Source organism: Nerophis ophidion, linkage group LG28, assembly GCF_033978795.1.
Source record: "Nerophis ophidion isolate RoL-2023_Sa linkage group LG28, RoL_Noph_v1.0, whole genome shotgun sequence".
NCBI lineage: Eukaryota > Metazoa > Chordata > Actinopteri > Syngnathiformes > Syngnathidae > Nerophis > Nerophis ophidion.
In genome coordinates this window covers 9,196,717-9,207,471 of record NC_084638.1, presented here as the reverse complement: position 1 = coordinate 9,207,471, position 10,755 = coordinate 9,196,717, and the positions used below count along the sequence as shown (strand labels likewise).

General features: G+C 34.1%; 1 protein-coding gene across 1 annotated transcript; it reads right to left on the bottom strand.

Moving 5' to 3' along the window:
* Nucleotides 1-1,335: 1,335 nt before the first annotated feature.
* Nucleotides 1,336-7,293, bottom strand: klf17 (Kruppel like factor 17). The gene is made up of 3 exons (XM_061890145.1): nucleotides 7,147-7,293; nucleotides 6,402-7,068; nucleotides 1,336-3,811 (listed from the first exon to the last, which is right to left on the bottom strand). The coding sequence occupies exons 1-3, from the start codon at nucleotides 7,189-7,191 to the stop codon at nucleotides 3,636-3,638; spliced, it is 888 nt and encodes a 295-aa protein (XP_061746129.1). The 5' UTR covers nucleotides 7,192-7,293; the 3' UTR covers nucleotides 1,336-3,635.
* Between the last annotated feature and the right edge of the window lie 3,462 nt (nucleotides 7,294-10,755).

The window sequence follows — 10,755 nt, the reverse complement described above, 5'->3', positions numbered from 1 at the left end:
ACAGGTGAAACTTAAAACATTCGAATATCCAGCAAAAGTTCTGCAATTTAACTTCAAATGTGAAACAAACAGTTAAACACCCTTTTTGGGTTGTTTTATCCCAACAAATTGGGTTATTTTTGTAGTACTTCAATAGTATAACATATCACGTACAAGTGAAACAAAACATTTTTTGAATATCCTGCAAAAGTTCTGTAATTTAACTTCAAATGTGAAACTAATATATGGTTTTAGATCATTAAAAACAGTTAAAAACCCTTTTTGGGTTGTTTTAACCCAAAAAAGTGTGTTATTTTTGTAGTACTTTAACGATATTAAATATCATGTACAGGTGAAACTAGAAGCATTTGAATATCCTGCAAAAGGTCTGCCATTTAACTTCAAATGTGAAACTTAAAACAGTTAAACACCCTTTTTGGGTTGTTTTAACCCAACAAATTGGGTTATTTTTGTAATTCTTTAATAGTATAACATATCACATACAGGTGAAACAAACAAAAAATTGAGTATCCTGCAAAAGTTCTGCAATTTAACTTCAAATGTGAAACTAATATTCGGTATAAAATCATTAAAAACAGTTAAAAACCCTTTTTGGGTTGTTTTAACCCAAAAAGTGTGATATTTTTGTAGTACTTTAACGATATTAAATATCATGTACAGGTGAAACTTGAAACATTCGAATATCCTGCAAAAGTTCTGCAATTTAACTTCAAATGTGAAACTAAAAACAGTTACACACCCTTTTTGGGTTGTTTTAACCCAACAAATTGGGTTATTTTTGTAGTACTTCAATAGTATAACATATCAAGTACAAGTGAAACACATTTTTTTGAATATCCTGCAAAAGTTCTGCAATTTAACTTCAAATGTGAAACTAATATATGGTATAAAATAGTTAAAAACAGTTAAAACCCCTTTTTGGGTTGTTTTAACCCAAAAAAAGTGTTATTTTTTAGTACTTTAAAGATATTAAATATCATGTACAGGTGAAACTTGAAACATTCGAATATCCTGCAAAAGTTCTGCAATTTAACTTCAAATGTGAAACAAACAGTTAAACACCCTTTTTGGGTTGTTTTAACCCAACAAATTGGGTTATTTTTGTAGTATTTAATGATATAACTAATAATGTAGAGGTGAAACAAAAAAAAAATTTGAATATCCTGCAAAAGTTCTGCAATTTAACTTCAAATGTGAAACTAAAAACAGTTTAACACAACAAATTGAGTTATTTTGGTAGTACTTCAATAGTATAACTTATGTACAGGTGACACTAAAAAAAAATAATAAAAGTAGGTTCTATGAATTGGAAAAAAAAAGCACAGCAAGACTTGGTTTATCAAAAGTACTTTTATTTTTCAGCCCTTGCTTGTAAAAAATACAATCTTGTCGTGTAGTTCATAGGGTGTATACTTTTCAAATATATATATTTAAAAAAAAAAAAAACAACAGATATCCCTGCGAATGCTAACCTTCATAGGCACTCTGTGGCTTTTATAAAAAATAAAATAAAAAAAACACAAATAAATGTACAAAGAATTCTACACAGCAGCTGGTTAAGGCACTCACAAAGTCAATAACTTAGTCGGTCATAATTTAGCTCATATATGCACAAGTATGTACACTTTGGTCGCGGCCACTAGAGGGCGGCAGAGCGGGGGGTTGCACTTGTTGACATCCCATAATAGTCTACAGGTGCCCTCTCCATGTGCGGGGGCCAGGGGAATTCAAGACGGCACTAACTTATACAGCCTTTGGAAAACATTGTTTTGGTTATTTAACACACACACACACACACACACACACACACACACACTTGCAAGCAGAAACAGTGTGGAGACAGGAGAGTGGAGAATGGACGTGTTTTGGTTTAAGAAATGTGTGCTTAAAAACATAGCCGACGTTTTTTTAGCTACTTTTAAATCACCAATCCTGGCGACAAAGTATGTTTCTTACAAGTATCATTATCACTGGAGGACGAGGAATAGCTAAACATGGATAGAAGGGCTTTCCGCTAACAGCAAGCTCGCGCTCCAGAATGTAAACAAATAGGTATGGACTGTATGGGTATGCAAGGCACTAGTTTTGGTTATTTAACACACACACACTTGCAAGCAGAAACAGTGTGGAGACAGGAGAGTGGAGAATGGACGTGTTTTGGTTTAAAAAAACAAGAAACTTGCGCTTTAAAACATAATCGTGTTTTAGTTACTTCTAAATCATTAATCCCTGGTGACAAAGTATGTTTCTTACAAGTAGCATTATCACTGGAGGACCAGGAATAGTTTAACATGGATGCAATAGCCAACCGCTAACAGCAAACTAGCACTCTCGAATGTAAACAAATAGGTATGAGTACGCAAGGCCCATGACATCCCATAATAGTCTACAGGTGCAGGGCCAGGTGGTCGAAGGCACTAACTATGCTGCTTTTGTTACTTTGGTTATTTAACACACACATGCAGAACCCCAAAAGGGACAAGCGGTAGAACATGGATGGATGGACACACACATAGGCAGAAACAGCGTGGGGACAGGAGAGGGGAGAACGCTTTAAAACATAGCTAACGTGTTTTAGCTACTTTTAAATCACTAATCCTGGCCTCCGTGGCGACAAATAAAGTGGATTTCTTACAAGTATCGTTATCACTGGAGGATGAACACGGATAGAACAGCTAACTGCTACCAGCAAGCTCGCGCTTTTGAATGTAAACAAATAGGTATGGACCGTATGGGTATGCTAGGTCACTTTGCTAGCGCCTACTAAAGGGAATCCCAAAAGGGACAAGCGGTAGAAAATGGATGGACACACACACACGACACACTTGACAGGAGAGGGCAGAACGCCTGCTATTAGCTACTTCTAAATCGCTAATCCTGGTCTCCGTGGCGACAAAGTGAGTTTCTTACAAGTAGTATTATCACTGGAGGACAGGAAATAGCTAAAAATGGCTAGAACAGCTAACCGATACTAGTTAGCTCGCGCTTTTGAATGTAAACAAATAGGTATGGACATGCTAGGTCACTTTGCTAGCGCCTACTAAAGGGAACCCCAAAAGGGACAAGTGGTAGAAAATGGATGGATGGACACACACACACGGTGCACTTGACAGGAGAGGACAGAACGCCTGCTATTAGCTACTTCTAAATCGCTAATCCTGGCCTCCGTGGCGACAAAGTGAGTTTCTTACAAGTAGCATTATCACTGGAGGACGGGGAATAGCTAAACATGGCTAGAACAGCTAAACGATAACAGCAAATTAGCGCTCCTGAATGTAAACAAATAGGTATGGACATGCTAGGTCACTTTGCTAGCGCCTACTAAAGGGAACCCCAAAAGGGACAAGTGGTAGAAAATGGATGGATGGACACACACACACACACGGTGCACTTGACAGGAGAGGACAAAACGCCTGCTATCAGCTACTTCTAAATCGCTAATCCTGGCCTCCGTGGCGACAAAGTGAGTTTCTTACAAGTAGCATTATCACTGGAGGACAGGGAATAGCTAAAAATGGCTAGAACAGCTAACCGATAACAGCAAATTAGCGCTCTTGATTGTAAACAAATAGGTACGGCCACTTTGGTGGCGGTTTTTTTTCGGGGTCCCCACCTGTTGTCGCCCCCGTGATAGTCTACAGGTGCCTCTTCATGTGCAGGGCCAGGTGGTCGGAGCGGGAGAAGGCCCTCTCGCACAGGTGGCACTGGAAGGGGCGGTGGCCCGTGTGCTTGCGGAAGTGTCGAGTCAGCTCGTCCGACCTGGCGAACTTCCAGCCGCAGCCCTCCCAGGTGCAGTGGTATGGTTTCTCTCCTGCGGGGGGGAGGGGGGGAGGTTAGATGTTTACATTTCCACACACACACGCCGTGTTGATGCGCATGTTTGATGGAGGTGCGTGACGTGGAACAAAAGAAGACATACATTTACATTATACATTTTTATCATTGATTTTCATTAAATTAAATTAATTTGTAAAAATGTTTATTAATTTTCATGAATTTTTATAAATTTTTGCTAATTGTTATTTTTTAAATACATTTTTATAAATTTTTATTATTTTATTAAACAACCCGTATTTCGCTTGATTTCCTTTTTTCCGCAAACTTTTGTTGCAAAAATTTTACCCCGATTTTTGTATACCTTCTTTGTTATTGCGTGTAACAAATTAGTCCAATTGCGCTCATATTATTACGCGGAATCGAGTACCCAAATAAAAAGAGGACATACTCAGCATACAAAAAAAAAATTCATGGGGCCAAATGAAGTTGCGAGTGCAAGCACCTTAATAAAGAAAACCTGCAAAATTAATGTTCCCTTCTTAATTAAATGTTTGTATTTACTATTTGATGGACAAAGTGCAGTTTTGCGGACTTTTTCTTTTTAAGTGCTTGCACTCGCAAATTTATTTGGCCCCGTGATGATTTTTTTTTTTGAAGGGGAGGAAGCCGTCAGCTGCAGTGTTTTATAAACAATCTCTGCAGATTACAGCCAGCAATAAAAAAAAAAATGCAGTTAGCTATGTTAATAACTACAATAAAAGTAAATATTTTCCCTTCGCATATGTAATTTTTTAGAAATATTTTAGAATTTTTTGTAATTTTTTATTAATTTTTATAAATGTTTATGTATATTTTTATTTATTAATAATTTTTTAAATAATTTTCATAAATTTTTATACGACCCGCATTTCACTTAATTTGCTTTTTTCGGCAACATTTTGTCGCAAAAATTTTACCCCGATTTTTGTATACCTTTATCATTGCGTGTAACAAATTAGTCCAATTACGCTCATATTATTACGCGGAATCGAGTACCCAAATAAAAAAAGAGGACATACTCAGCATACATTTTTGGTATTATTAAAAAAAAAAAAAAAAAAAATCATCATGGGGTCAAATGAAGTTGCAAGTGCAAGCACCTTAATAAAGAAAACCTGCAAAATTAATGTTCCCTTCTTAATTAAATGTTTGTATTTACTATTTGATGGACAAAGTGCAGTTTTGCGGACTTTTTCTTTTTAAGTGTTTGCACTCGCAAATTTATTTGGCCCCGTGAGGATTTTTTTTTTTGGAAGGGGAGGAAGCTGTCAGCTGCAGTGTTTTATAAACAATCTCTGCAGATTACAGCCGGCAATAAAAAATGCAGTTAGCTACGTTAATTAATACAATAAAAGTAAATATTTTTCCTTCGCATACGTAATTTTTTTAAATTATTATTTTTATAAATATTTTATTAATTTTTATACATGTTTATATATATATATATATTTTTTTTTTAAATTCATTTTTAAATAATTTTCATTCATTTTTATCCGACCCAGATTTCGCTTGATTTGCTTTTTTCGGCAACATTTTGTTGCAAAAATTTCACCCCGATTTTCGTCTGCCTTTGTCATCGTTGCGTGTAACAAATTAATCGAGTACCCAAATAAAAAGAGGACATGCTCAGCGTAAATTGCGTGACGTGGACCATCGATACGTGACGAGGCGGAACAAAAGAAGACATACATTTACATTATACATTTTTGTTATTGATTTTCATTAATTTATTTTTTATAAAGGTTTATTAATTTTTACAAATTGTTTTTATTTTTTAATTAATTTGTATTAATTTTCATGAATTCAAATTACTTTTTATAAATTTTTACTCATATTTTTTAAATACATATCTATTAATTTAAATACATTTTTATAATTTTTTTAAACAACCCACATTTCGCTTGATTTCCTTTTTTCCGCAACCTTTCGTCGCAAAAATTTCACCCCGATTTTTGTATACCTTCTTTGTTATCAGTGCGTGTAACAAATTAGCCCAATTGCGCTCATATTATTACGCGGAATCGAGTACCCAAAAAAAAAAGACATACTCAGCATACATTTTTGGTATTATAAAAAAAAAAAAAAATCATCATGGGGCCAAATGAAGTTGCGAGTGCAAGCACCTTTTTAAAGAAAACCTGCAAAATGAATGTTCCCTTCTTAATTAAATGTTTGTATTTACTATTTAATGGACAAAGTGCATGTTGTCATTTTACAAGTCGCCTTTTTATTTCTTTAGTAGCTGCGTCATGTTTTTTCAATGAATTTTGAAATGCCGGGTGTTGTCAAATGAAGGACTATACCATGAATTGATTAATAAACAAGTTGAAAAACTTATTCGGGTGTTACCATTTAGTGGTCAATTGTACGGATGTGCAATCTACTAATAAAAGTATCAATCAATCAGGTTGTGAATCATGCATCATGCACATTGTCCATAAAGTAATAAAAACAAACATTAAATTCACGAGTGAAGATGAGTTTTGCGGACATTTTCCTGGTAAGTGCTTGCACTTGCAACTTTATTTGGCCCCGTGATGATTTTTTTTTTTTTAGAAAGAGGCGGGGTTAAGAGATGAGCTCACCTGTGTGCGTGCGCATGTGCGCCTTGAGGTGCGAGCTCTTGGTGTAGGTCTTGCCGCAGCCCGGGTACTCGCAGCTGTGCGTGGCGGCGCGCTTGCGTCCCCACGGCCTGCGCCCGCCGCCGCGCTTCTGCTTGACGCAGACGTCCGGCGGGGCGTAGAAGTCCGCCAGAGCGGGCGAGGAGGGCGGCGTGAGCGCGCAGTACTGTCCCGGGTAGTGCGCGTACTGGTAGTGCGCGTTGACGTAGTGCTGCTCGGGCGGCGGCGCCATGCGCATGAACGCCGCCTGCGGCTTGTGGTACGCGCGCCAGTCCGCGCCGGCCAGCATGCATTGGTGCGCGCCGCCTGGCTCGGGTTTGACCCTGCAGGTCTGGTACTGACACGCCGGGTTGGGCGCGCGGAGCTCGGTGTACGCCTTGTCGTCCGCGTAGCCCCGGTAGCTCCCGCCGCCGCCGCAGCTCTCCGGCGACTCCGGCAACGCGTAAGCGCACGACGGCGGCAGCGGCGCCGCGGCCTCTGACCCGATGGTGTTGGACAAGATGAACTCCAAGTCCAGGAACTTGCCGAGCTCGTCGTCGTCGTCCTGGTCCGGAGGCGGCGGCGGTGGCGGCGGAGAGCGGACGATGCTAAATTCCAGCTGGATGTCCGCCGCGCATGCGTCTTTACGCCGCTGGCAAGAGGAAAACAACAAAACAAAAAAAAAGTTAGTTTGAGACAAAATGATGTTAGGATAAAATAAAATACTCACGAAGTTAAAGTGATCCATGGTCCCGTGATCCACGGTCACGTCCATCAAAGAATGAAATAAAAAGTCAAATAAGAATCCTGCTGGCTCTATGATGTGTGCGGGACGCCGACTGCCGCGTCTTATAAGCACCTTGGCCGGGGGGCGGGGCTTTTGCTCCTTTGCGCACGCGCAACACACACACGCACACACTTGCAAGGTAAATAACACGACGTGTAGAGTTAATCCACGCACCTTCTCGTCTCCGTGCGTTGCGCACGCACACACACACTTCTTGCGGTTTCGCTCCCCCCCCCACCAGTTTATCTACACACACACACACACACACACACACACACATGCCGTGTTGATGCGCATGTTTGATGGATGTGCGTGACATGGACCATCGATACGTGACGGTGTGTGTGTGTGCGTGGGGGGGGGGGGGGGGCACAAAAGAGGATACACGTTAATTAATGACTCTAAATCATCTTCATCATCATTGGAGCCCGACTTAAACAAGTTGTAAAACTTCTTGGGGTTGTTAGCATTTAGTGTTAGCATTTAGTGGTCAAGTGTAGGCAATATGATTATGTACAGTGATGATGACACATATATGTACAGTATTGTGCAATATACTAATAACAGTATCAATCATCAATCAATCTTCATCATCACTCATTGTGTGTACTCTTATATACACTATTATCTTATACACTATTATCTTATACACTATGAACTTATACACTATTATCTTATACACTATTATCTTATACACTATGAACTTATACACTATTATCTTATACACTATTATCTTATACATTATTATCTTATACACTATTATCTTATACACTATTATCTTATACATTATTATCTTATATACTATTATCTTATACACTATTATCTTATACATTATTATCTTATACACTATTATCTTATACATTATTATCTTATACACTATTATCTTATACATTATTATCTTATACACTATTATCTTATACACTATTATCTTATACACTATTATCTTATACACTATTATCTTATAAACTTATCTTATAAACTACTATCTTATATACACTATTATCTTATATACACTATGAACTTATTATCTTATAAATGTATCTTATACACTATCTTATATACACTATTAACTTATTTTCTTATAAACTTATCTTATACACTATTATCTTATACACTATTATCTGATACACTATTATCTTATAACCTTATCTTATACACTATTATCGTATACACTATTATCTTATATACTATTATCTTATACACTATTATCTTATACACTATTATCGTATAACCTTATCTTATACACTATTATCTTATATACTATTATCTTATAACCTTATCTTATACACTATTATCTTATACACTATTATCTTATAACCTTATCTTATACACTATTATCTTATATAGTATTATCTGATACACTATTATCTTATACACTATTTACTTATAAACTTATCTTATGCACTGTTATCTTATAAACCTATCTTATAAACTATTATCTTATACACTATTATATTATAAACTATTATCTCATAAACTTATCTTATACACTATTATCTTAGATACTATTATTTTATATACACTATTATCTTATAAACTTATCCTATACACTATTATCTTATATACACCATGAACTTATCTTATAAATGTATCTGATACACTATTATCTTATACACTATTATCTTACACACTTATCTTATACACTATTTACTTATAAACTTATCTTGTACACTATTATCTTATATACACTATGAACTTATCTTATAAATGTATCTTATACACTATCTTATATACACTATTAACTTATTTTCTTATAAACTTATCTTATATACTATTATCTGATACACTATTATCTGATACACTATTATCTTATACACTTTTATCTTGTAAACTTTTATATCATCCACTATTATACTATAAACTATTATCTTATAAACTTATCTTATACGCTATTATATTGTATACACTATTATCTTATACACTATTATCTTATATACACTATTATCTTATACACTATTATCTTATATATTATCTTATACACTATCTTATAAACTTTTATCTTATATACACTATTATCTTATATATTTTTATCTTATATATTATCTTATACACTATCTTATAAACTTTTATCTTATATACACTATTATCTTATATATTTTTATCTTATATACACACTATTAAATTATTATCTTATAATCTTGTCTTATATACACTATTAACTTATCTTATAAACTTATCTTATATACTATTATCTTATATACACTATTATCTTATAAACTATTATCTTATACACTATTATCTTATATATTATCTTATACACTATCTTATAAACTTTTATCTTATATACACTATTATCTTATATATTATTATCTTATATACACACTATTAAATTGTTATCTTATAATCTTGTCTTATATACACTATTAACTTATCTTATAAACTTATCTTATATACTATTATCTTATATACACTATTAACTTATAAACAATTATCTCACACACTATTATCTTATATACTATTATATAATAAACCATTATTTTACACACTTTTCTTATAAACTTATCTTATACACTATTATCTAATATACTATTATCTTGTATACACTATTAACTTATAAACTATTATCTTATACACTATTATCTTATATACTATTATATATAAACCATTATATTACACACTATTATCTAATATACAATTATCGTATATACACTATTAACTTATAAACAATTATCTTCTACACTTATCTTATACACAATGATTATAAACACAATCATTATTTGTACACAAAGATTATATATACACTCTGATTACACACAAAATGATCATGTACACAATAATTAAATACCTGATCATGGCAACCACATTGTAGTTACTGCAAATATACAACAACAATAATAATAATAGTATTCTATACTTTTACTAAATTATGCCCTGATTTGTATTTCAATAATTAAAGTTGTTTTCTTTTGTTCTTCCAGAAGTTGCACAGGAAAGGAACACAAACACACTTAATATTGATTGATGATGTCATTGATGACTTTTTAAATCACATTCATCACCCGTGTGGGAATGGGGATAATCCTGATTAATCACATTAAAATGCCGGCATACTTAAGAACAATCAAAAAAGAAAAATACTCAACTCAATTCTTATTCAAATGCTTAAAAATGTAAAGAACACACTTATTTTATGTTGTATTATTATTAACAAGCAGTGTCTGGCAACCTCACTGTATACAGCACATAATAATAATAATAATAATACTTTTTAACTCCTATTCAAAAATAAATTTGTTGTCTTTACTCTTACAAAAGTTCTACAAGAAAGATTGATAAAACAAAAGTAGCAACACCCTTGTATGCTGCACATTAATCATCATAATAATAGTAATAATAATAAAAATCCACTAAAAAATATTGTATTAAAATGTTATTTTAATTTTTCATTTATTTGCTCTTCCAGAAGTTTTATAGGAAAGGTGGACAAACATTTTATTTATTTATTTTTTTTTAAATCAGATTAATCACAGTATTTATTCAAAAACTTTTACTTAATCTAAAGTAAAAGACCCAATTATTTGTACACAAATGCAATTTCACTGACCTTAATGA

Excerpts from the sequence above, each read along its gene's own strand:
- klf17 (XM_061890145.1), bottom strand. The coding sequence starts at position 7,191 with ATGGACGTGACCGTGGATCACGGGACCATGGATCACTTTAACTTC. Across the intron at positions 7,069-7,146 it reads CCATGGATCACTTTAACTTC|CGGCGTAAAGACGCATGCGC; the intron begins GTGAGTATTTTA and ends TCCTCTTGCCAG. Across the intron at positions 3,812-6,401 it reads GCACATGCGCACGCACACAG|GAGAGAAACCATACCACTGC; the intron begins GTGAGCTCATCT and ends TCCCCCCCGCAG.